This window comes from Xiphophorus hellerii, chromosome 18, assembly GCF_003331165.1.
Source record: "Xiphophorus hellerii strain 12219 chromosome 18, Xiphophorus_hellerii-4.1, whole genome shotgun sequence".
NCBI classification, from domain to species: Eukaryota; Metazoa; Chordata; class Actinopteri; order Cyprinodontiformes; family Poeciliidae; genus Xiphophorus; species Xiphophorus hellerii.
The window spans coordinates 3,918,838-3,946,646 of NC_045689.1; the positions used below are offsets into that span (position 1 = coordinate 3,918,838).

Here is a 27,809-nt window from a genome sequence, read left to right on the forward strand (position 1 = left end):
TTGGATATTAAGGCTGAGTGTCATTAGGGTTATTATATGGTATTTTTGCACATGTTGGCTGTCTGTCTCATTACAGTAAAAGGTCACGTGTATCAGTTGTTTCCAAAAGTGGCAGGCAGTGATTACTGCAATCAGCAGGTCTGTTATTATCTTGTTTTGACTTGTGATCTGACCTGGCAGATTAAAGAAAAGCCAGAAAACAACAGAAAGTCATAAACATCTGAAAAAGGAAAGTAGCCAGGCTGTGCCTAATCAGCGGGTTGCCTCTGTTGTCGACCAGATCATTTACACACACAACCACAAACAGCAGCTCAACACAGAAAACACTTCAGGAATAGTTCATCTGCTTTAGCAGTGCTTAATCACTTTTTGTGCCACTTTTATGCAGCTATGAGCCCCATTGGTAAGACATGAAACTGTTGCTGCGCAAGTTTACTCAACAGGTTGTTGCTAGGTAACCAAAGAGGAAGCTAGCTTAGCTGCATGTGATAGGGGAAGCAGCTAAAGCTGCTAAAATTGTAATCGAGTAGTAACTGTAATGTCTTTAAACTGTTTATAAGTTAGGAACGAGGTGAGGGCCGGTTTCTAAGCTAGCTTGTTTATTGTTGTCATAGCAACTGCATGCCAAGATGGCTGTCAGTCACAAGGTTCACGGAACTGTGACGTCACATGAGAACGGTGTGTTGAACGTTTTATCGGACGCAGGGCCGGTCCAAGGTATATGCAAGTTAAGTTGCTGCTACACCACAAGAAGCACCAAGTTAGCATCATAAAATCTATATTTATATCTAAAATAACAATGAGTAATACAAACTAAAAGCCATTACACATGGAAAAACGATTTCTATGATTTTTATAGTTACACAGTTAACAGGTTAATATCTCTCTCCACTCTTGGGGAAATATTAGATAATTAAAAAAACTTGTTTTTTGTATATTTACGGTTTATCAGCTGGTGTTACTTTCAAATACTCAAAATAATTTGGCACACTTACCTGCCACTTTGCATTTCAAAATCCAAATTTTATTTATTTTATTTCCTTGCTACTAGGAAAATGTGTTATATTTAATTAAATCTCAGCAAACCAGTTGCCTCAAAAAGAATCAATTACTCCAAAATACAAAAACAAATCAGGTTTTTGATTTAAGTGTTGCAGACCTAAAATAAGTTGATGATTTTTGTTTAGTTGTACATAAACTAAATAGCAAAGACATCTTGACATTATAAGTTACATGTGAGTATTTGGTCAAGACAAAACAATATTAAACTGAAAAAAACATGGAGTTTATTTTTCAACACTGAAATGTTCTGAATGTTTTCTTTGTTTCTGAACGTTTACAATCCAAAATCATCCAGAACTTTTTAAATAGTTCACTTTTTCACATTGGCTCAACTTAAATAGATTAACTTATCAAGCATTTTTTTATTCAAAAGTTTGTGCCACTTCTTTAAGATGAGCATAAACAACAAGTTGATGAGAATTTAATATTTTATTAATCAAAATGTCTGACAAATTTCTTGTTTTTTCACGCGGCTGTAGATGTTTAGTGTCGACCGAAAGAAAATCATGAGCTAAAAATGTTATTTTTCTGTTGTTACCAAAGCATCAAAAAACAAACCAAAAAAAATCCTTTGGCTTCATTTTATACTTTTAAAACACACAGAGATTTTTTTTTTCCTGCTTACTAAAACATTCCTCTTATCAAACGAGTTGTTTCCTCAGCAGAGACGTTTGACGTGAAGGTCGTTGCTGAAGCTCCTCGTTACGTCGCCGGTCTGTTTTGGTGTCTGCTGCGGCGGCGGCGGCTCCACGTCTCACCAGCAAACGTCTTTTTCTGTCCTCTGAAGCTGTTTTCTTCTCCCTGTTTTGGTGGCCGACGTCTCAGAGGGCTCAGCCTGGACTTACACCCAGGAAATAAACGCTGACTCAGCGAGTCGCAGCACTTCTTTGGAAACTGCTGCTTCATGGCTATTTAGCCAACACTGCAGCCTCGCTCAGCCCATTTAACAAGAAACACTCTGGACTCTCCCTCTGATCCCAGACTGAATGCAAAATACAAACAGCTAAAAATAAAGTAAATGGCTTTTTTCCGACAAAAACAATTTTCCCCAGTATTGGATTTAGTACGAATAACATTTTCTGAAGTCATTATGGAAGGAGTGTTGCTTCACATCCAAAAGGAGAAAAGAAAACAGAAAACTGTTAACCAACAACTCTAATAACTCTGCAGATTGAAGAGAACAGGACAAAAACACAAAACTTTACCAAGTATTTCTGGTTTAGTTTCTACTGCCAATATATTTGTGCACTTGAAATAAGACAAAACCAACGTTCAAGTAATTGTTTAGCAAGATGCAGAGCTTGTTTCAAGGAAATAAATCCTTAAAGTTGAAAATAAAGTTCTAGTTCCAGTGGCAGATTGGATTTATAGCCAGTTACATTTACTGAATTACATTTACTTGAGTAACGTTTTTTTAAAATTACTTTTAGGAGTATTTTTATTTTTACTTTTACTTGAGTAATTTTATTATGAAGTATTTCTACTGTTACTCAAGTAAAACTTCTGGATTTTCTACCCACTGAATGAAAATCAAACATGTTTTAACCAAAAATTCGCCAGACAGACACACAGCTGCGGTTTTAAAGTTTTGTATTGAAAGAAACTGATTTGGAAACATTTTCTTTCTTTCTTTTTTGTTACTCATAAGAATTATTGTCATTTTGGTCTTTAAATGACCAAAATTTCCACTTAACATTATATTTTGCTCCGACTGATGATGCAGTTTTTAAATGTTAATGATGGTAGTTTAATCAGTTACTCAGTACTTGAGTAAAAACATGTTGTAGTAGTTCTACTCTTAGTTGAGTAAATTTTTTTGGATACTCTACTCACCTGTGATAAATGTTAAAAAGTCTTATTAAATGCAATCGGTATGTTTTCTTTCTCATTTATTTAATGAAAACAATAAATCTGGACATGTAAACGACTCTTTTATGTCCAGATTCTCCATCTCGGCTCTGACTGGTGAATCCGTCCTGCAGATCTAGAAGCTGCAGAGACAAATTTCACCTTTTTTTCTCGGTTTGTCGACCTGCATAACTTATCCTTCATCAGTGAACATCCCACAGAGCGCGGAGTCATGGGAGTAATTCAGTAAGAACAGCTGCTGGCTTCAAGGTGAATGATGGGAGGAGAAACTGAAACTCAGAACCGATCTTTACTCTCTTCCTCTCTCTCCTCTTCCCTCCATACATTCGGTTACATAACTGCCCGATCCTCAAGGTCATGTTTGCAGCTATCCAAGGTCATGCAACAAGAAATGAGTCCAAAACTGAGGGAAAAAAATCCTTTTTACACTGAAAAAACACAAAATCTTCCAGGATTCTTTTGTCTAGTTTCCAGTGCAAATATTGTAGTAACTTGAAATAAGACAAAGTAACTTAGAAGTAACTTTTCAGCCAAATATAAGAAATTGTTTTAAGTCAATAATTGTTTAATATTGATTATTTTTCACTTATATTATGGAGAAAGATTTTTTTTTAATCAATATTAAGAAATTACAGACTTAAAACAAACTAAATGTGTCTTATTTCAAATGTATTAAGACATTTATACTAGAAACTAGACCAAAAGATCAGCATATTTACAGTGTAGGCCTGTCACAATAACACATTTTTCTGGATGATAAATTGTTCCAGACATTATTGTGATAAATGATAATATTGTTGTTTTAAAACTATTTTCAAGTATTATAGTAGTAATGAAGGCAAATTAATGCCTGAACACAATCTCAAAGATCAATTAATGATTAATGAACCTTTAACTGAAAGACATTTTAAATATCCATCATAAATAAACAAAACAACAAATAAAATGAATTATGAAGTCACTGTCAGCAAAATGCAAGTTGAGACCAAAACACCAAACTGAATATCATATGTCGATATCGGCTCAAAGTTTTCTATCGGTTCATCTATAATATTTTGTTGGTTGCAGATCAAATTATAGATTTTTTTTGTGGAAAAGCTTTTACAAATTATGAAACTACACTTTTTCATGCAGATATTCAAGATTTTAAACCCCTCATCTATCATTTTATTTGTCATTTCTGTCATTTTAAGCCAGACCTTTGGTTTGTGGAGTAATTCTCCCTCCGTCTCTGTTGCAGGTTTGTTCCCGGGCGAATGGATGGCGTGTCAGGGTCAGAATGCTGATGGTCTGTAAAATCATCCCCGTCTTTTGATAAGGACCCTCCCTCTGGAGTTTCATGTGTCATCGGGACCAAACAGACACCAACGTTACAGCAGAACCCGGCAAACCTCCCAGATCTAAAAGATTGATGAGGCCTGGACGCCTGGCTCCGTGTCGATAAGGCAGCTTTCATCTTTCTTCTTCTCTGCTTTTATTTCCGAGTCCTGGGGGAGGATCATGACAGGCGAAGGCCTCGCTTGGCCTTTCAGACCAGAGGAATCATGATTTTCCTCGGATGTTCTGCCTCCGCTTCCTTCCGCTTCTCCGGGTTTAGCTGCAGTTTGGGAGCCGGGCGGGAAATCGGAGTCGGCATGCCGCTGTGGGGCCGCCGGAGCTGGAACCGGGTGAAAACACAGAGGGAACAGAGCTGAACCCAAATGACGTCATCAAACAGAGCTCCACACAGGACAATGTGCAACATCTCCTTCTGTAATGTGGACAGTAAGGTGGACCAGTTCTTCCAGCCCACTCTGTACATCATAGTCATCGTTCTGGGGCTTCCGACCAACTGCATGGCTCTGTGGGCCGCGTACATGCAGGTGAGGACAAAAAAAGGCAAAACACTGCAAAAACACTAAATGTTACCAAGTAATTCTGGTCTAGTTTCTACTGCAGATAACTTGGTTCACTTGAAATAAGAGAAAATTAACTTTTCAGAAATATACAGGAGCTTGTTTTAAGTAAATAATTCCTTGGGAAGCATTTCCTGTTAGAAGTGAAATAATCTGCCGGTGGAACTGGAACTCGGTTGCTAGGTTACGGGTTGGTCTTGGCTGGGGTTGCTAGGCAACGGCGCCAGCGGAATTTCTACTTTTTCATCTATATTAAGGAATTATTGTCTTAAAACAAACTCCTACATCTTGCTGAAAAGTTACTTGTGAGGTATAATAAAATTACTCAAAGTACAGAATAATAAAATACTCCTAAAAGTACATGGTTTCATAAAGGTCACTCAAGCTAATGTACTTTTAGGGAGGATTTTTACTATGTTGTACTTTGAGTAATTCTTATCATAAAGTATTTCTACTCTTACTTGAGTCAAATTTCTGGATTTTCTACCCACTGAATGAAAAACAAACATGTTTTAACCAACAATTCAGTTAAAGTTTCATCTGTTTTTTATTGAAAGAAACTGATTCAGAAATAATTTTTTTTTGCCCGATTTTGTTACTTATATGAATTATTGTCATTTTGGTCCTTGAAATACCAAAATTTCCACTTAACCCTATATTTTGTTCCGTCTATGATATAATTTTTAAATATTAAATGATTAATAATTTGATCAGTACTTGAGTAAACTTTTTACCAAATACATTTTTACTCTTACTTGAGTACTTTTACTTAAATAAAAATATGTTGGAGTAGTGCTACTCTTACTGGAGAATAGTTTTTGGTTAGTCTGACAGACGGGCATCCGCAGCCCAACAGGAAGTTAGCACTAAAAACAGTAAGCCGTTCAGAAATAGACCAGCTGAACGCACCGCTGCCGTTCAGCTACACTGAACCTCAGACTCACACGTCTCACACCGCCTGTTAGGTCCGATCAGCGGCCCGGGGATATTTTCCCATACGGCATCAAACGTATCCAGAGTTTTATTTCCCACAGACTGTCCGTTTGCTTTGGCAGCAGCCGGAACGACTCTTATTGACTTTTCATTCATTCGAATTGTTGTTTGTCTTCAATTTCAACATCTGGGATAAATTTTGAAGCTGATTGTTGAAGGCACAAACACGCTTACTCACAAACCTGCTTCCGTGTTTGGTAACATGTGACAGAAACATGCAGCCTTTATCGACGTTAGATGTCTGAATTAATCTGCCACAGATTAAAGATAAAGCAGAAACTCTCAGGGCCTGGAGAAAACACTTCAAACGAACTGCAACAGCGATGATTTAATGACGACGTACATCAGCGATGGCTTTAAAAAAGCAACTGTTGCTGCCAATCAATCTGGTCAAATGCTGTAAAGACATTTCAAAACAATTTAACGTTAAAGACAAGAGGAAAACATTTAAGACAGCTTCCTGTTTTCACAGGGGAGAGTATCCTAACAAATTCAGCTTGAGATCAAACAATGCAACGCTTAGGAAAAAAAACTCATTCTTCTACATAAGAAAAACACTGGTTAGGTTTTGATGTTTCAATCAATCAATCAAGTTTATTTGCACGGCTCATTTCAGCAACAAGGCAGTTCAAAGTGCTTTAGAGAATAAAATCATCATAAACAAATCATATCGTCATTTGTACCACTAATTCTGACATTTTTGTGCATTCAGAGTTGGGGAGTACCTAGTTACATTTACTTGAGTAACATTTTGAAAAAATGTACTTTTAGGAGTATTTTTATTACACTGTACTTTGAGTCATTTTATTATGAAGTATTTCTACTCTCACTTGAGTAAAATTTTTGGATTTCCCACCGACTGAGAGAAAAACAAACATGTTTTAACCAGAAATTCATCAGACACAAAACTGCAGTTTTTATTAAAGTTTCAGAAGTTTTTTTATTACAAGAAACAGATTAAATAAAATAATTTCTTGGGGAAAATGTCTTGCTATAAGTGAAATAATCAGCCAGTGGAATTAGAACTGAGTTGCTAGGTTACGGTTGGGGCTTGGCTTGGGTTGCTAGGTAACGAGTTGGGCTAGGGTTGGGTTGCTAGGTAACGGTGCAGCGGAAATTCTACTTTTTCATCACTATAAAGGATTTATTGATTTAAAACAAGCTCTTATATCTTGATGAAAAGTTCCTTGTGAGTTATAATAAAATTACTAAAGTAAAAGTAAAAAGTACAGCATAGTAAAAAAAGTTTCTAATCGTACATTTTTCCAAAAAAGGTTACTCAAGTAAATGTACTTTTAGGAGTATTTTTACGGCGCTGAACTTAGAGTAATTTTATTATGAAGTATTTCTGCTCTTACTTGAGTAAAATTTCTGGATTTTCTACCCACTGAATGAAAAACAAACTTGTTTTAATCAAAAATTCACCAGACACAGACACACACCTGCAGAGTCTGTTAAGGTTTCTAATGTTTTTTTTATTAAAAGAAACTGGTTTGGAAACATTTTATTTATTTATTTTTGTTACTTATATAAATTATTGTAATTTTCATCCAAATTTCCACTTAGCTTTACATTTTGGTCCGTCTGATGATGTAATTTTTAAATATTAAATGACTGATCATTTGATCAGTTACTCAGTTCTTGAGTAGACTTTTTACCAAATACTTTTTACTCCAGTAATTTCTTGCTACTTTTTAATTTTACTTGAGTAAGACATGCTGAAGTAGTGCTACTCTTACCTGAGTTCAGTTTCTGCTCTTCCCTCTCGTTCCTTCAGGTACGTCAGCGTAACGAACTCGGCATTTATCTGATCAACCTGTCGGTGGCTGACCTCCTCTACATTATCACTCTTCCTCTGTGGATCGACTACTTCCTGCAGCACGACGATTGGATCCATGGCCAGGAGAGCTGCAAACTGTTCGGCTTCATCTTCTACACAAACATCTATGTCAGCATTGCCTTCCTGTGCTGTATATCACTGGACCGGTACCTGGCTGTGGCGTATCCGCTGCGCTTCGTTAAGGTCCGGCGGATCAAGACAGGTAGGATTTTTATAAGACAACTGAGGGAAAATTAGACTGTTACATTGTGGATAGAAGAACTTATTTTTAAGACAAAAAAGGACAGCTTTCTGTGATTTCAAAATGGTGAATATGAGTAAATACGGATCACAAGTGGGGTTCCTCAAGGTGCCATCTTAGTGCAACTTTTATTCAACTTTTACAGGATCTCCTAGATTGTGGAGTACTATGTTGGATCAGGGTCAGCAAAAGCAATAAATAAAAAAATTAGCTCTGCTACTAGCACTTTAGCAGAAGGGTGAAACATTGCCAGACTGAATGGCTTCTTCTCAAACAAGCACATACTTTTAATTTTTAAGTCAGCTCAAAATGCTGCTGGTGTAGCATGTAATGTAATTATGTAGCAGAATTAATTTTATCTATTTATTTTATTTTTCTTTATGAACCTTCTCAAAACTAATTTTCTTTGAATTGACATGTCTGTAATATATTATTTCTGTTTTATCTTGCTTTCATTTTTGGCCCCTAGTGTGTAAAAGACCATCCTCATCTATGAATATTGGTTTTCCTTTGTTTTTAATTGTATTTTGTTTTGGTGGGGAAGCTTTTATTTTCTTACTTCCTGTTTGTGCGCTACATCCTGTGTGTTCCCGCTGCTCTCCTCAGTTCGCGCCAAGCTGCGCTGGGGAGAGGTAAGTGTACAGAGTTGTCTTTCATTCGAGTATTAAAATACTGAAAACGTTCTAAAAATGTTGTAAACTCACATATATATATTCATGTTTAGCGCAGCACTATGATGGGCATTTGTCTCCCACATTGGTGACACCCATCAAGTTTTCCGTATCAACGTGGTTATTTTTTTATTTTTTTCCTTTTGGTTGATTAGGGTGTTTGTGGAGAATCCGGAGCCCAGGAGCTGCTGTGATTAAAATGTTCTTGTTTTGAACAGGTATGTGGGTTGTTTCAGATTTTATTTGGATGTTAAATTAATGTATTTAGCACATTTCTATGTTATGGTGGAAAATTGTAATTGTAGGGCAGATTATTTCTGTTTAGGTTTTATTTTAATTGCTTTGTATGTCAGAGAATTTTAGTTTTGTTTAATGCATTTCTGTCAGTTCGCGCCAAGCTGCGCTGGGGAGAGGGTGTTTGTGGAGAATCCGGAGCCCAGGAGCTGCTGTGATTAAAATGTTCTTGTTTTGAACAGGAATAAAATTATCCTGAATCCTGATTCCGAGGTGGTCCTGACTTCCTGTTTCACGACCGTTACATCTGGTGCCGTGACCCGGATACTCAGATCAGCCGCTGCCGATCACCGAGGTTCTGCCGTGTGCTTGGAACGTCGAATGCTCAGTTGGTGGACAAGTGGGTTCTGTCAGGCTCCATGCTGGTTGCTATTCTGCAACTGTATGTAACTGTTTTTGAGCAAAAAGAAAAAGAAGTATCTACTGCCTCCTGTATATTTACTTTTTGTTAAGGGACGTTTTTATAGCAAGATTGTTTTCTGTGTTTTGTTTTATACACTATGGCAGAGAAAAATAATCAAACATACGATGTATTTTCATCCCCTGTTGGAAGAGGGAGAGGTTTACTTAGCCTAGAGAAAACCTTTGTTAATGACACTCCAGGAGCTACCTCTAAAGCGCAGTTTGCGTCGGATGATGGTAGAGACAGACATGAACCATTGTATTCGACACCCATTGATTCCAGTGAGCGCACCACTACACATCAGTTACGTGAACTTATCGGAGAATTAGGAAGTCAAATCGGTGAATCCATAGCTAGCCGGCTCCTAGCCTGCCAGCCAGCTCTTAGCTCACAGGCTCCTCTCAATAAATCATCTAGAGCTGAATCATTCACAGCAACTGCCGACACCTCCAAATTGAGTCTGATAGTCAGACCTGATATTAAGAACCCATCCATGTTTCGTGGTGATGACACAGACAAGTACTCCATTCATGAGTGGATAGACACAGTTGAAGTGTACTTACAGAAACGAGACCTCCTACCTTGTGAACAAGCAGAGGAAGTTTTAAACCATCTCTGTGGCAAAGCTAAAAGTATTGTCAAAGTGGGCCTGAAGAGTAGCTCAACCGGCAACACCCCAGTAGCACCGGAGGCGATATACAGTATTCTGAGGCGCTACTTCAGTGATACTCCTGGCTCGTGTCTACCTTTGGCCGATTTCTACGCCACCCAGCCGAAAGCTAAGGAAACGCCTGTTGACTATTGGATCAGATTAAATACTGCTGCAGAAGTGGCAGACAGGCATCTAAAGTCCCAGGGGGGTAAAATGGACAACATGGACTCAGAAATTGCCATGATGTTTGTCAGAAATTGCCCAGACCCCAACCTTGCTAGTGTCTTTAAATGCAAGCCCACAAGCAAATGGTCCCTGGCTGATGTGCAAGAAGCTATTGATGAGCATCAGAGGGAGTACCAAGCTAAAAAACCAACCACAACCCTGCCCAATACACATGCTCTTCGTGTAGCTGCTGCTGCAACGGCCAGTGAACCCCTAGAAAATAACGCAGAGTACACCAATGTAAACACAGCCAAGTTCTCTGACCCTGTTAAACCAAGTACAGCTGTTGTCTCAGAGTCAAATGCTTTGGAGAGAGTACTTAGCATGCTAGAAAGAGTACTAGAGCGTACAAGCCAGTCTAGTCCTTCTGTTGTCCGACCAGAGACTGTCACATTCAGCCATGGTTCCCCCTGCAGGGTCTGCAGACAGACCTCACATTCCACACGTACACATTGTATGAGGGAGAAAAGATGTCTGGAATGCTTAGAGATTGGGCATCAAAGAAAGGACTGTCCCAAGGGATCTTCAAATCGACCAGGCAACACCTCACCACATCAGGGAAACTAGAACACTCACATGAGGGAGGGGATAATGTGAGTGGGAGAGACAAAACCCTCAAACTTGAAGATGATGTGCAGACCGTATATTCTGAGTGTGTAAATTCCTTTCCGCCTAACACCACTGTTCTATTCCAGAACATAAATAGGCTTGACAAAGTTGACAGTCTGTTCTATACAGATGCTGAGGTGGAGGATGAAGTGTCATTGAAAGCCCTGCTTGACACTGGTTCGATGACATGTACTATCAGCGAAGGAGCTGAACAGATGTTAATTTGTTCAGATTCAGTCTCCATGTCCAGAGATGTTTGCCCTGACATCACGCTTGTTGGTTGTGGCGGGATGAAAATTAAGCCTAAATGCATTTATGACCTAAAGATGAAAGTGTATGGCTGCACCTTCAGGGTCCCCGTACTGGTTGTTCCTGGGCAGCAAGATGAAATTATTCTAGGAACAAATGTTATCAAGTACCTCCTTAAGCAGTTTAAACAATCTAAACAGTTTTGGCAGGTTCTGAGTAAGCCTGATTCAGAAGAAGCACCCGAAGTAATGCAATTCCTCAACATGCTGTCTGGCATTGAGAGATGGAATGGAGAAACTATCCCTGATGTTATTGGGACAGCCAAGTTAATGCAGGCTGTTACCCTTCTGCCCAGGCAGGAACATTTAATCTGGAGCAAGTTGCCGGCAGCTTCATCCTGTTCTGAAGGCAGTGCTGTCTTGATAGAACCAGCCAAAGCAATGACCCATAAGAATGACATAATGGTTTGTAGATCCATTGCTACTATGAACGGTGAGAGGTTGGTTCCAGTCAGAGTCCTAAATACTTCAAATCAGCCAGTAACTCTGAGACGCAATACAAAGGTGGCACAGGTGTCGGTTTGCATTGCTGTGGAGGATCTGGACGAAACCTCTGAGCTGACTGAAGCTAACTCATTTGAGGTAAAAAACCAGGCAGTGCACAGTGAAACGACTGATGACGCAAAAGACTTTCACTCATCGGACTACCAAGAGTCCTTAGCCAAACTTGGACTCGAGAGTTTGGACATTGAATCCTGTGAGGTGTCAGACTATTGGAAGGGCCAGCTGTTGCAACTCATCCGAAAGTATGAGACTGTTTTCTCAAAAACTAAGCTTGACTGCGGCTCAGCAAAGGATGTTGTTCACAGGATCCATCTGTCTGACTCCCGACCCTTCAGGCTCCCATACCGCCGTGTGCCACCTGGGCACTACCATAAACTCAGACAGGTGCTCTCGGAGATGGAAGAACTCGAGATAATCCGCAAGTCAAAGAGTGAATGGGCATCACCGCTGGTCCTTGTGTGGAAAAAGAATGGGGACCTTAGGATCTGTGTAGATTATCGATGGTTAAATGCTCGCACAATAAAGGACGCCCATCCTTTGCCACACCAAGCAGACTGTCTCGCAGCCTTGGGTGGTAGCACTATATTCAGTGCTATGGATCTCACCTCCGGCTTCTACAATGTTGCTGTGGCAGAAGAGGACAGGAAGTTGACGGCCTTCACAACACCCATGGGGCTTTATGAGTTCAACCGTCTTCCCCAGGGATTGTGCAATAGTCCGGCTAGCTTTATGCGACTAATGATGAGTATATTTGGAGATCAAAACTTCCTGACCCTTCTTTGCTACTTGGATGATGTGCTAGTCTATGCATCCAATGAGGCTGAGGCCCTGAGAAGGTTGGAAATGGTCTTCAGGAGACTGAGAGACCATGGGCTAAAGTTAGCCCCTAAAAAATGTCAGTTTCTTAAAAGGAGCGTAAAGTTCCTCGGACACATTGTGGACAGTAATGGTGTCTCGACTGATCCAGACAAGGTTAGGGCTATAACATCAATGACGGTTGCAGACCTTATGATGGAGGACGGGGTGACACCCTCTCAAAGGAAAGTCAAATCATTCTTGGGCATGGTAATGTACTATCAGCAGTTCATTCAGGACTGTTCCAAGCTAGCTAAACCCCTTTTTGCTCTTACAGCTGCCCCGAGAGGGAGGAAAGGCAACCCACGTGGTGTCGCTTCATTCAAAAAACTACATGCAAGTGACTGGAAGCAGGAACAGGAAAACTCATTCGAGCTGCTGAAGTCTGCACTTTTGAAATCTGTTGTTCTTGCACATCCTGATTTTAACAAACCGTTCATCCTCTCAACTGATGCCTCCACTGATGGACTCGGGGCTGTATTATCCCAGGTTCAAGAAGGGGAGAGCAAAGCCCGACCAGTCGCTTTTGCTAGTAAAGCACTGACCCGTGCCCAGAGCAATTACCCTGCCCATCGATTAGAGTTTCTTGCACTCAAATGGTCGGTTTGCGATAAGTTTAGTCATTGGCTCAAAGGACACACATTCACCGTTTGGACGGATAACAATCCCTTGACGTATATCCTCACTAAACCTAAACTCGACGCATGTGAGCAAAGATGGGTGGCGAAGTTATCCCCTTACAGCTTCAGCATCAAATACATACCTGGAAGTAAAAATGTAGTCGCTGACGCTTTGAGCAGACAACCATTCATCAAGAATAAAGTCTCCCAAAGGTTGGTGACTGAGTCCTATGAAGCTTTACTGGAAGAATCACAACAAGTGAGGCAGGATGCAGTTCAGGAGGTCTTCCGGGTCAGTACCGACCATCAAGGGGATGAATACCTCCAGTCTCTTCAACGCCCAGAACATCAGTCGCTGAGTGAAGAAGAGGTATCTGCAGTTCTGCTGGGACATGCAAAGTGGGACCTCAGCCACGAGCAAAGGGTGTTGACTTGGCTGGCTCAAGACGTAGAGGGGTTAGTGCCGACTGGTTCGGTGCCTCTACCTGTGCTCTCCCTTCAGGCCCTCCAGGAGGCACAACAAAATGACCCTGTACTATCGCAGGTCATCCCGTTCGTCATGCAAGGCAGGCGGCCATCCAGGAGAGGAAAATCTAGCTTGCTGCCAGTAGCTGTGAAGCTCCTGAAACAGTGGGAGAAACTAAGGATGCTTGACAACATTCTATATAGGGTGTGTAAAGATCTAAGTACTGGCAAGAAACGATACCAGTTTGTGACTCCCTTGTCTCTGATTGACCAAGCACTTCATGGCGTTCACGATGAGGCTGGACATCAAGGCCAACACCGGACATTACACCTGGCCAGGCAACGATTCTTTTGGCTCGGTATGGAGCACAGTGTTCGTGAATATGTCAAATGCTGCAAACGTTGCGTTGTGAGCAAAACTCCTGAACCCGAGGGTCGAGCCCCCCTAGAGAGCATAAAAACCACAAGCCCTCTGGAGTTGGTGTGCCTCGACTTCTGGTCTGCAGAAGATGCAAGGGGTCGAACGGTTGATGTGTTGGTGGTAACCGACCATTTTACCAAGATGGCCCACGCTTTCCAGTGCCCGGATCAAACCGCCAAACAAGTGGCCCGCAAGCTATGGGACAGATATTTCTGTATTTATGGTTTCCCTCAAAGAATCCATTCGGATCAGGGGGCAAATTTCGAGAGTCAGTTGATCCAAGAATTGCTGCAAGTGGCAGGGGTAAAGAAGTCGAGGACCACTCCATATCATCCGATGGGCAATGGCCAGACCGAGAGGTTTAATAGAACCCTTGGTAATATGATCAGAGCCTTGCCACCCCGCGATAAGTGCATGTGGCCACGGATGTTACAAACATTGACTTTTGCTTATAATTGTACTGTCCATGAGTCAACCGGTTATGCGCCTTTCTATTTGATGTTTGGTCGGATTCCTCGCCTCCCAGTCGATGTCATGTTCCACAATGTGGAAAGGGATAATGAAGTCACGGATTACCACAGCTACACAAAAAGAGTCAGAGAGGACCTTAAAGAGGCTTTAGCTGCTGCTCAGGCTAATGCCTACTCCAGCCAGCAACATCAGGCCCAGTTGTACAATCTGAAAACAAGGGGCACGGACATAGTTGACGGGGATCGAGTACTCTTGGCTAATAAAGGGGAACGTGGCCGTAGGAAGCTTGCAGACAAGTGGTCTTCTAACCTCTACATTGTTGTGTCTCATGATCCCAGATGCCATACTTACCGCATCAGAGATGCAGCAACTGGACAAGAGAAAGTAGTCCATCGCAACTTACTTCTGGCAGCAAACTTCCTGCCACTTGAGTTGGACACAGAGCAAGAGTCGGTGTTTTCCTCTGACATCACCCCAGATCCAAGTACTGCTAACGGTGGTGGCCAGGATGTCTCAGTTGTGTATACGGAGAGTAATGGATTGGACCGCACTGCTGATTGGGTGGCCAATACCACCTCAAACCCTGAAGACCTCCAGGATGCTGAAAGTTGTGTCAGGAATCTCCAACCAGGAGCAAGCGATGCTGAGAGTCTTGGAGAGACTAAGTGCCCAGACTCGCCGCATAACCAGCCAGGAACTGACGAAGAAGCAGTTGCTATAAGTCCTGGTAGGCCAACAACTCCAACAACTGGTGCTGTAAGTCTTGTCAGATCCAGGGCTGGCAGGATAATCAAACCAGTTAACAGACTGATACAACACATGGCACAAAGGAACACACAGACACGTAATGCAGTCTCTGGATTTGCAAGGAGTTTATTTTTGTAGGAGTAAACAACTTTTGTTTGTGAATGGAGTATGGTAGTATTACACCTCTGTAAATAAGTCCACGCCCATTAGCTAAACTGCATGGGAGAGTAACAGCCACCGACTGTGAGATTGTGTTTACGGCACAATCTTTTAGCAAGCAGGCATTGTTGAGTCTGGCCAACTTTCCAATGTCGCTTTTCCTTTCCTAGAGGAAGACCTTTAATGTCGCTCAAGTGTGTGTGGTCGTTGTCTGTCAGATGGCAAGAATGTTATTCTGTGTCCAGTCTTGATTAATGTTGGGACGGTTTTGAGAAGTTCAGGGGGGAGTATGTAGCATGTAATGTAATTATGTAGCAGAATTAATTTTATCTATTTATTTTATTTTTCTTTATGAACCTTCTCAAAACTAATTTTCTTTGAATTGACATGTCTGTAATATATTATTTCTGTTTTATCTTGCTTTCATTTTTGGCCCCTAGTGTGTAAAAGACCATCCTCATCTATGAATATTGGTTTTCCTTTGTTTTTAATTGTATTTTGTTTTGGTGGGGAAGCTTTTATTTTCTTACTTCCTGTTTGTGCGCTACATCCTGTGTGTTCCCGCTGCTCTCCTCAGTTCGCGCCAAGCTGCGCTGGGGAGAGGTAAGTGTACAGAGTTGTCTTTCATTCGAGTATTAAAATACTGAAAACGTTCTAAAAATGTTGTAAACTCACATATATATATTCATGTTTAGCGCAGCACTATGATGGGCATTTGTCTCCCACATTGGTGACACCCATCAAGTTTTCCGTATCAACGTGGTTATTTTTTTATTTTTTTCCTTTTGGTTGATTAGGGTGTTTGTGGAGAATCCGGAGCCCAGGAGCTGCTGTGATTAAAATGTTCTTGTTTTGAACAGGTATGTGGGTTGTTTCAGATTTTATTTGGATGTTAAATTAATGTATTTAGCACATTTCTATGTTATGGTGGAAAATTGTAATTGTAGGGCAGATTATTTCTGTTTAGGTTTTATTTTAATTGCTTTGTATGTCAGAGAATTTTAGTTTTGTTTAATGCATTTCTGTCAGTTCGCGCCAAGCTGCGCTGGGGAGAGGGTGTTTGTGGAGAATCCGGAGCCCAGGAGCTGCTGTGATTAAAATGTTCTTGTTTTGAACAGGAATAAAATTATCCTGAATCCTGATTCCGAGGTGGTCCTGACTTCCTGTTTCACGACCGTTACACTGGCAGGGAAACCAATCAACACCAGAAAAAGTGACCGCAAAATACCTGTCTGGGGCGTGCTGTGGTGGTGTAGGGGATAGCGCGACCCACGTTTGGAGGCCTTGAGTCCTCGATGCGGCTGTCGCGGGTTCGATTCCCGGACCCGGCGACATTTGCCGCATGTCTTCCCCCCCTCCCCTGTCAGCCTACTTTCATATAAGGGACACTAGAGCCCACAAAAGACCCCCTGGAGGGGAGGAAAAAAATACCTGTCCTCAATTAACATTTGTAAAATAGTAAAATTTAAGACCTCTTAGATGCTCTATAATGCACAGAATGATTTCTGAGTTGCTGAACCATATAAACCACTGAGTGGTTTATATGGTTATATCTGAGTTCTGCTTCGTTATTGTTCCCTGGACCAGAACTAAACCAGGAAAAGCAGCACTTAGTTGATATAAGACACAGGAGCTGATTTCAGTTTTTCCCATGTTAGTAGTGAAATAATCTGCCAGTGGAACTAGAACTGGGTTGCTGGGTAACGGGCTGGGCTTGGCTGGGGTTGCTAGGCAACGGCTCAGTGGCATATTCCAGCAGCGGAACTAGAACTTTTTCATTGATATTAAGGAATTAAAATAAGCTCACACTTCCTGCTGAAAAGTTACTTGTAAGTTAGTTTTGTCTGATTTCAAAATTACTACAGTATTTGCACTGCAAACTAGACCAGAACTACTTCGTAAGCTTTTGTGTTTTTGCAGTGTTGGGTGACTCTTCTTCAGTGGGAGGAGTTACAGAATTGCGTCTGATAACAAGACACCTCTGTTTTGGATTGCTCAACTGAAACCCACAGTGAAAAAAAAAAACAAAAACTTGTTTAAACAATATTTCCAGAAACATAAATACTTGTTCCCGCTCTCAAAGTCGGAACGTTGCCGATAGTCTCTGTTCTGTGTACAAGGCAAACAAGAGATTCCACTCTGTCCGTAAACAAAGATGAAGCCAAAACAGAAACCTTGTTTGAAAAGAAAAGCACGAGCTTGCTTTCCTAAGGTTTAAGGAGAAAGGTTTACAGTGTAGAAAATTATTGGATCTTAGTGGCGTGTGTTCACACAAAGGCAATAAGAAAACACAGCAGCATATAACAATTTCCAGCCTTACTAGGAGTGAACATCAGAGTAAATTTGACCCCCAGGTCATGCAATGCACAGAGAAAACAACAAGAGCTCAATCTCAGACGCAAAAGACGTCGGTTAACAAGTAAAATGTTCAAGTTGGCAGCATCACCCAGATTGGCGAAGATGCATCTAAATGAACCACAAAACTCCTGGAATAATAATTTTTTTTTGTTCATAACTATCAGAACCTTGTCATTGGCTGTGTTTCTCTTAACCATAGGACTGCACAAATTAAAATTACAAAAATGAATTAGCTTAATCGAAAAAAACGCCAGTTTTGAAAAAACTCCAGATTTTCGATAAAAAGTTTTTGCAGTAGGATTTGCGGTTTTTTTCAGCTGTGTCTAAATAGATGTATTTCGCAAAACTGCAATCGAAACACTTTAGTTCATGGGTGACATGATCAACAGCCGGATGTTACTACTGGTGGAAACACCAAAGAAGACGACAGGAAGTAGTAGCAGGATGATTTTTTTTCTGGCTCCACTAGCGCTCTCACTGCTTCACAGTTCATAAACAGTTGTGTGTCATCCTAACGTGTTGAATCCATAACTTTAAAGTAAAATGGCTGACTAAAATTTCCCCAAAACGCAGCAAAAGTAGCCGCTCCCAAGTAGGCGGGGCTTGAGGCTCCAAAGCCTGAAAAAGACGCTGACGTCTCCTCTGATTGGCTGATAGCCACGTAGCTGTTTACATCCATTGCTGCCATGATTTTGAATGACTTATCATGTGAACAAGATTATTCATATGTGATTTTAATGTTATTTCCTATTTAATTGAAACACCGTAATTGTGAAATTGTGTTTTTTCGACATTAGCAGAATATTGAGAAAGATTTGCGTGTATTTGTAAAGGTACCATTTGCAAATACCACATGAAACACAGATAATTACACAAATTCAACCTTGACTTCTACTTTTTTAAAAATATCTATGTAAACATATAGGAAAGAAACCTTAATTTTTATTTTGCTACTTTATTTTGTGGATATATTCATATTTCTGCTAAATAAACTGATCCTTAAGTTTCAACAAAAACCCTTAGCAATTATAATTATGAATTTGTAATGTTTCTGTACACCTTCATCATTTTCATAATGGACATGAAACAGGATTTACAGTGTCTTTGAAACGATACATTGAATGAAGATGGTAAATTGGGTAAATCATGGTGGAGAACTGGAACCTAATTTCTCTTCTTGTCTTCCTGCAGCCGTTTGCGTCAGTGCCATCGTCTGGATCATTGAGATTATCGCCAACTCCGCTCCTCTCTTCCACGACGAACTCTTCCAGGACCGTTTCAACCACACCTTCTGCTTCGAGAAGTACCCGATGCAGGACTGGGTGGCAGGAATGAACCTCTACAGGACTTTCCTTGGTTTCCTGGCGCCCTGGACAGCCATGCTGGTCGCCTACAGAGGGATCCTAGCCGCAGTGCGGTGCAACGTCTCCACAGAGCGCCAGGAGAAAGCCAAAATCCAGCGGCTGGCCTTGAGTTTAATTCTCATCGTCCTGCTGTGCTTCGGACCGTACCACATGCTGCTACTGGTGCGCAGCGTCATGTTTCTGAGGAAGCCGTGCGACTGTAGCTCAGAGGAGACGCTGTTTGCTGCGTACCATGTAGCGCTGGCGCTAACTAGCCTGAACTGTGTAGCCGACCCCATTTTGTACTGCTTCGTCAACGAGGGCGCCAGGAACGACGTCAGCCGCGCCCTTTACGCCATCTTGTCCTCGGCGTGCCAGAGGCGCTCCTCGTCCTCGCCGTCGCATGCCGACATACTCAATGCTGGTTCCGTCACCATGGAGACGCCTCTTGCGACAAAGAAGCCGTCGTGCGTCTACGTCGACGGCAGAAAGCCGAGCAGCTACAAGACTGAGCTGCTAGCCATGAAGGAGGAATGTCTGCAGATGACCATCCTTGCGGTTAAAAAGTGAATTCTGGGAAACGGCAAAAACCGGTTCAAACCGTCAGGCGCTGCGAAGCGGAGGGTCGCCGCGAGTCCAGGGAGCGATTTCTCCCACGACGAGCGGGGCGAAGTGGGATGTGTTCGGCGGTGGTTGACGGGAGGAGACCAGGGTTCCGCTGAAACGCCAAAATGAGATTCATGAGATCTAAAGAAACAGCGTTCAAGATGTGCTGATCTCATGAGCAGTAATTCATTTCTCCTTTAGAGCCTGGAAAGTGAAAGTCTGGCTACCGCTGCTGCTAGCCTGTTAGCATGTTAGCCTGCTAGCCTGCTAGCATAGCAGGAAATCTGGGCAACATTTATTTGAAGGAGTGCATAAGACTGACATGAACATGAAGGAGTCTAAATGTTTATGACTGTTGTCATGAAGTGTCAGGCGGTAAATAATGACATTTAAATACAACTTTAAATGCAATTTTTCTTTAAAAGTGTCCTTATTTACCAAATAATGCAAAGTTGATACTTTTAATTGACTTTTAATTCAAGTTTTAGTAAAACTTTGCTTTAAAAGTGTTATTATTTTCTGAATAATGCAAAGATGACACTTTTAAAGCAAGTTGTAATGCAACTTTGCATTAAAACTTGCATTATTTTCCAAAAAATGAAAAGTTGACACTTTTAATGGACTTTTAATGCAAGTTGACAACCCCAACCCTAAGTTTTAATGCAAGTTTTTGCCATTTTGCCTTAAAAGTGCAATTATTTATATTACATATTGCAAAGTTGACACTTTTACTGGACTTTTTATGCAGGTTTTAATTCAAATTTTCTATAAAAGTGTCATTATTTTCCAAATAATGCAAAGTTAACACTCTTTAATGCACTTTTAATTCAACCTTTGGTAAAAAATTTTCTTTAAAATGTCATTATTTACTGAATAGTGTATGGGTGACACTTTCAATGCAAGTTTTAATGCAGCATGGCATTAAAACTGTCATTACTTTCTAAATAATGCAAAATTGACACTTTTAATTGACTTTTAATGCATGTTTTGCATTAAAAATGCCCTCATTTTCATAACAACAGTCTTACACAATCATGAAGACTCTTTCATGTTATCACAGTTATTATGTCAGTCTTTTGCAGACCCTTCACAATAAAGCGTTGCCGGAGTCGGACCTGGAAGCGACAGCAGACGACGGCTCATGTTTGACATTAAGTGGGTTTTTGCTTCTTCAACCGGACTGACTTAGATTTTTTTATTTTTTAAATTCAGTTTGTAAGCTGAGTTTTAGGGATACCACTTTCTAATCCGGCCTGGGCCTGAGTGCCCAGGCTGCTCAGGCCGCTAGTTTTTCAAGCTGAAATCAATAATTTTGACATGTCGGCCATTAACATCGCAGCTTGTTTTAATGGTTATATCTTTAGTCTGAATGTGCAGGGAGAACAGGACATGGTTGGCAAAGTTAAAGTTATAAACATGAAGGGAATCTAGTAGTTCATCCTGTGGATTTTATACTAGAGGGGACCAAAACTTTAATTCATTTACTGATTTATTTTATTTTTCTCACTTGGTCAGAAAACAGTTATGATACTTGCAACATTCCTGTGAGTATTAAACCAAAATATCAAAACAGATCATCTTCTGCACCTCTGTGAATTACTTTGCTGCACAGCTTTTGCAAACTGATTAATTTGTGATCATTTTGAAATCGACCTCGTTGTTACATTATTTTAAAAAAATTTTAAAATCCTGGTAAAGTACCTCAGATTCAAAAAGATTTTAGAGAGGATGCATTTATATCTGGATCATAATTTAGTTGTTTTTTTTAGTTAATTTGCAGCTGAAATATTTGAATTTTCACAAAATAACCTGATTTGAATTATCTGATTTTTAAAGTGAGAGGACGCAGGGACCTAAATCACACAAATGCAGCAGCAGCATGTTTACCACAAAGTGATAAAATCCTGCTTCTCTTGGGTCTGATATCTGAGTTTCTTTGCTTTTAGTTGATGCATCCAATCGGCTGCATGCAACAGGATTTCTAGTAGTTTTCAACAAAACACATCTAGCGGCTTTTAAAATAAAAAAAAAACTGACTGGCTATAAAATAGTTTGCCATAAACCTCAGTGAATGTGATTAATTTCTATAATCTGATCGGCACTCAGTTTTTCTTAAAGTACAGTACTTTATGGTAATACAACACAAGCTGCGTTACGAAATTTTATTGCTATTATCAAAAAACACAATTTTACAATTGTCATGTTTCCATTAAATTAAAAATTCAATTAAAAATTACATGAATAAATTTGCTCACGCAATAAAAAGTTAAAGAACATTATCATGCTACCACTTCCTGTCATCGTCTTCTTTGTCGTTTCCACCAGTGGCAACATCCTGTTGTTAATCACATGACTCAAATGATGCAAAAAGGTTTTTCCACTGCAGTTTTGTGAAATAAACTCATTTCAATACAACCAAAATAAAAACGACTCATCCTAACACAACAACTTTTAATCAAGACATGAATTGATGATTTTCCGTTAAGCAAATTTTTTTTTCAGAGTTCCAGTTTGCGCAATCATATGGAAACGCAGTTATTGATAGATATTTTCTTGCTGTCACAGTAAATAACAGACAATTTCATCTGGTAAGATAAAAAGTGATTCAGTTCAAGGCTGAAAATGCAGAATTTTATTTCTAAAGCAAAAAATGTACAAAAACTAAACCATCTATTTTACTTTGATCGTGCCTCGCAAGTTTCTATTTTAAGAAATAACTAATCACAAATAGAAATCACATTTATCAAAGAGTGTAAGGCTGATTTTTCTCAAAAATAAAATAAGGGATGAAAGGGATATTATTTAAAACAATATCATCTTCGCTCCTTATACCATAATATTTTCTACGATCTGTTTAAATTGTCTCTTTAACCTCATTCTGTTTGCATATTAATCATCTTCACATTTCAAACAAACATAAGACGTCATTTCTTCCTTTAATGCAATAAATCTTAAGTAATAAAATAAAATAAATTAACTTGCCAACAGAAATCTTGGCCGTAAAAACCACAGAAGTAGAGGTAAAGATGACAAAATTGGCAAGAAAATAAAAATTTAAACAGTTTTTCCTAAAACATTTTAATATTTTTTTGTTGTTTTCCTTTAGTCTCAGAGGTTTTTTGTTCCATTTGATTCATGTTGTTGACGTTTCAATTATTCATCTGTTTACATTGTTCAATGCTTTGCCAATTAAAATAAAATAGATTTTTTTTAGATGCTGTTTTTATGAATCCAGCAAAATCATAAAAACAGTTTTATGGAAGCAAAAAGTTTCCAAAGTTGAACCTTTACCTACAATTTGTCAATAAATAAATAATAATAATAAAAATTCAGATCCCCACAATAATGCTGCATCTTTTTGGCATGAGTTGTGTGAAATGTTAGGTTTTATTTTTCATAATGTTGTTTGTGCCATTAAAACAGAAGGTGACCAACTCTGTGATGTCACAGTTATTTAACTTTGTCCATGGGAGAAATAAATTATGGAGATGAAACTCTGCAGTGATTTTCTTATTTTATTTATTTATTATAGTTTATGAGCTTTAATTTATGCAGTTTGTGTCATAATTTTTTGGTGCATCAATATTGATTCAGGTTTTGGTTATTTTTACTAATTTTTTGTTTTTCTGATTTATTTACTGATATTTTTGTTGTTTCTTTTATGTTTTACTAATTCTGCTTTTTCTATTTATTTTCTTCTTTTTATTTATTTATCTGTGAATAAAATTTTTTGCTTTTAGGAATTTCTTTTTTCTCTTAATGTGTTTATTACATCTATCTATTTAGGGCCATTGCAGAGAGATTTAAAACAATTATTGAATTTCTGCAAAATAAACTCTGAAATGTAAAATTAATCTCAGAAATGTATTTTTTTTAAACTTGGAATTTTTTTTTGAGTTTTTTTTTTTTTTAATTATCAAAAAAAGGAGAAATTTTTGATTTGTCCAAAAATCTGAAAAAAAATGTATTTCTTGAAAATATTGCTGATCTAGCAGTAATTTGCCAGACGAAACTGTAAAGCTAAAAAAGTTTAGAAAAAAATTAAAAAGTCAAAAATGTTCTACTTTTAGAAATTTTCTGAGTTTCAGTTGAACATTTTTGACTTTTGAAACAGAAATTTCCAGGGTTTTTAAATTTTATTTCTGAGATTAATCTAAATATTTCTGAGTTTTTCTTTTTTTTGGGGGGGGGGGGGGGAGGAGATTTACTAAAAAATTTTCTATGTAATCCGCCATCAAATCTACCCACTTATTTATTATTTTTTATTTATTTGCTTGTTCTTGCTCTTTCATATAATTTATTTCTTCATTCTGTTACACAGTAATGTAAACTTGACTTGATATTAAACTTGATGAATCTGGTGAAGGATTGGACTTTGACAAAACTGCATCAGGATAAAATCTATTTTATTTTATCTATTGATTTATTTTTACATAATCAGCGCTCCTACTTAACTCAGTATAAAAAATAGTTTCCTAAACACAATCTGACTCAACTCAGTGGTAAAATCCTGTGTTTTCTTGGCTGATTGTGGTGAAAATATGAATTGTTACACCAACACTTAAAGGTATTTACATTTTCAATAAAAAGGAAGATGTAGTTTTTCCTTTGTGGAAGCGAGATGCTGATTTAAACATTAAAAGATAAAAAAGGATGTATTGCAATTCCAATGTCAAATGTTTTGTAGACATTCAGTATGTTTTTATTATTTAGAATGTCTCTTTCTCACAAAAATGAGAGGAAATTTGACTTTTGCAGCTCAAATGGTTTTGCAGATTTGAGATGAAAAATGTGGATCCAGTTTCAAACTGAACTTTTAGGATTATATTTCAGATATTTCGTGTTTGACTAAAATGCTAAAATGATGTTAGAAATACAGCAGATGTGGAAATAAAGGCAGAAACGACCTGAATGAAAATCTGCTTTCTGAAAGATCCGCAAAGTCACCTTTTCACTCCTCACATCGTCTCGACTCCCTCGGCTGCACAACTAATGAACTGCATTAGTGTGCCTGTCTGCGTGTGTGTGTGTGAGTGTGTGTGTTGCTGCATGTCTCACAATGAGGTTACTATATCGGCCCGAGAATTTATGGTCTGTTTCTTCCACAGTTACCCAGCAGAGGAATCAGTTTGTTTACGAATGTCCTCATGAGGAAGCATAAGTCCACACAGCGTGAAAAGGGAAAAATAAGAGTTTTATCTGGAAATCTGGGCTCTGAGGCGTGTGTGTAAGCAGACACACACCCACACACACACACACACACACACGCCCCCCTGATATGAAGAGAAAGAGGCGAAAGTCGTGGAGTCTCCGAGGAAACATTGTTTCTCGTCCTCCATGCTTCGCTGGTCTCCTCTGCTATAAATAGACGCTGACCAGAGGCCATTACCAGCAGCTCACCTGATCGTGAAAATGATTTATCTCAGTGAAAAATAAATATTAATCACAGCCGGAAAATAAGTGCCGGCCGCTCAGTTTTTACAGAAAGTTTGACTTTTCCTGAAAATCAAAGATAACTGATTTTTTTTTTTCTTGTTGACTTAACAGAGAAAAGCAATAAATTGCTCTTTCATTTTCTTTTAATCTAAATCTAGATTAAGATACATTTCTCAACAATTTCTGAGGTTAATGTCAAAATTTCTGAAATTTTTTCAAACAAATGTTCAACTTTGCAAACTCAGAAATTTCCAAATGTTTCTAAACAAAGTTCTGAGATTAATTCCAGAATGTTTCTTTCTTTTTTTTGTAAATGTTCAACTTTTCAAACTCACAAATGTCCATGTTTTTTCCAGAACATTTCTGAGATTAATCTAAAAATGTCTGATTTTTTTTCTCTTGTAATTTTTCAGTTTTTCGAACTAAGAACTTACCACGTTTTTTCTAGAAAATTTGAGTGATTAATCTCAAAATTTCTGAGATTTTTCTAGCATTTTTTGGGGGACTTTTCAATCTCAGAAATTTTCTTGTTTTTCTAGACATTTTTTAGATTAATCTCAAAACTCCTGAGTTTATTTCTTGCAATTTGTTGCTTTTTCAAAATCAGATATTTCCTTATTTTTTCCATTAATTCTTTTAGATTAATCTCAAAAGTTAGAACAATCTTTTAGCAAATATTTGACTTTTAAATTCAGACATTTCCTTGTATTTTTTTATAGAACATTTCTAAGATTAATCTCAAATATTCAAGGGTTTTTTTTGGCATAAATTTACTCCTCTCTTTATTACGCTGGTGAAGTTTCTGGAAACAGTTTTAAAGCGAGCCGTTGCTTCCACCTACCACTGTGACCAATGTGACCCAGAATCCCTGTTTAAGATGAGCTCTAATCTAATTAGTGCCTCATTCAGCTGGATTTCCATTCTGGCAGAGAAAGCAGGTCACCAGTCACTGAACCGCCCAGATAAATACACAATCCGTTTAAAAAAACACCCATAATGTTATGTTTTTATAAACCAACATGCTAAGAACAAAAGACTTTAATTTCTGACAGGCAGCCGTTTAGGCTCCTAAATGTCACCTGTTTTTTATTTACTGTATTTGGGTTTAATTTATTACATTTCTGTGCTTTTATTTCTGTTTTTAGTGCAGAAGTTTTAATGTTTTTGTTTAAGGGATTTTTAACAAATTGCCACAAATTTTGGGTAAACAAAGCACTAATTTAAACTGAGATTTCACTTTTTCTACAGATAGTTGGTAGAAAAATGCTAATTTGTGCTTAAATGAAGGGGATGTGCTGCTGTAATATTTCTACATTTCAGGAAGGATTTAATATATTATTCATAAATAATACATTAAGTTGATTCAACCCATTTTAAAAAGGGAAACCGGCTTCTCAATAACCTGTTTCATATTTATTCAGATCATTATTCAGTTCCCGTGCATGCAGCTCAGAGAACTGGACTCGGCTGAATGAGGTCAAAGACTGAATTTCAAATGAAGATCCATAATTCATGTTCCCTGAAACCTGGTTTTCCTTCTCAGCGTTTAAGAAAAAAAATATTTTTCAGTTGTTTTGTTCAGGCTTTGGTTGATTTTTCTTACAGTTTATATATAAAAGTAGTGAAAGAATCCCTCAAATAACTGTAATTATGTGTTCAAATCACTTCCACAACAGCAAATTTATACAAATCAGGAACAGACATTAATAATACATTAAGTTGCACTTGATTAGTTGATAGTTGTTATTGTTATATGATAATATTGTTGCTTACTTTGTTTTTTCCGCTCTCTGTCTCTGCAGGTGTAGAAGCAGACCTCCACACTACAAAAACACAAAATCTTACCAAGTATTTTGTCTTATTTCAAGTATTTACATCTTCTAGTGTAAATACTTGAAATAAGACAAAATTAAACTGTAAGTAACTTTTCAGTAACATATAAAGGCTGAAAAGTCGGTAATTCCTTAATGATGAAAAAGTTATGTTGGCAGATTATTTCACTATAGGACATTTTTCCATTTTATAGGTGAAATAATCTGCATTTTTAAAATCAATATTAATGATTTATTGAATTAAAACAAAGTGGCTGGAAAGTTACTTATAAGTTAAAGTGAAGAAAGATGTTTCCACTTGAAAATACTTGGTAAGATTTTGTGTTTTTTTAGTGTAGGAAATATGTTCCTCACCTTTCTTCCTTTTCTTTTTGCCCTTTTTCCTGCTCTTTACATTAGAAATAAACCAAAAGCAGTTTCTAATAAAGTTTCATGTATAAAATGGAGCATCATAGTGAAAGCTGTAATGCTTCACTTTTGCAAAATGGTGAATTAAAATGTAAAATCTTAGATATTCTAACATTTTGTGTGTTTCTGACTCTTAAAGGTGCGGCATAATTTTAAAGCACAATCAAGTTACTGTGTTGCCTTCATTTGTTAGAATCAAGAAAGTTATGGACAATCCTGACCATCTTCTTCATGAAACTGTGTTGGGCAAACATGGTATCTCCAGTCAGTGGCTTCTTCAGATTTGCTGTAACACAGACTGCTACAGGAGATCTTTCCTACCAACAGCCTTCACCGTCTACAAAAACTCTGAAGAATTTAAATTAATGATTTATTACAACATTTAATTTCCCTTCAGGATCAATAAATTATTTCTGAATTGAATGTGAATTTGAATAAAAATGTTGTTTATGTCAAATGCAACTTAGAAGAGATTTTACTTTGTTATTTAACATCTTGAAATTGGGACTCTGTCTCTTTAAG

At 38.4% G+C, this 27,809-nt stretch overlaps 2 protein-coding genes across 4 annotated transcripts in view; both read left to right on the plus strand.

The window, feature by feature from the left end:
* gpr4 (G protein-coupled receptor 4) overlaps positions 1 to 20,009 on the plus strand; it is a 46,370-nt gene extending 26,361 nt beyond the window's left edge. Inside the window, exons 2-4 of the mRNA XM_032544890.1 lie at positions 4,172 to 4,793; positions 7,597 to 7,861; positions 18,854 to 20,009. Of these exons, the coding sequence (XP_032400781.1) occupies positions 4,632 to 4,793; positions 7,597 to 7,861; positions 18,854 to 19,575 (1,149 nt within the window). The 5' untranslated portion in view covers positions 4,172 to 4,631 and the 3' untranslated portion in view covers positions 19,576 to 20,009. The remainder of the gene's footprint in view (positions 1 to 4,171; positions 4,794 to 7,596; positions 7,862 to 18,853) is intronic.
* On the plus strand, positions 14,280 to 16,481 carry LOC116707531 (uncharacterized). Of its 3 annotated transcripts, XM_032544913.1 has the most exons (3): positions 14,280 to 15,907; positions 16,102 to 16,164; positions 16,423 to 16,481. In XM_032544913.1, the coding sequence occupies exon 1, from the start codon at positions 14,309 to 14,311 to the stop codon at positions 15,281 to 15,283; it is 975 nt and encodes a 324-aa protein (XP_032400804.1). In that variant the 5' UTR covers positions 14,280 to 14,308; the 3' UTR covers positions 15,284 to 15,907; positions 16,102 to 16,164; positions 16,423 to 16,481. The 3 variants fall into 3 exon arrangements, with proteins under 3 accessions (XP_032400804.1, XP_032400802.1, XP_032400803.1); XM_032544911.1 differs by having other exon boundaries at positions 14,280 to 16,164; XM_032544912.1 differs by having other exon boundaries at positions 16,102 to 16,446.
* Positions 20,010 to 27,809: the final 7,800 nt, after the last annotated feature.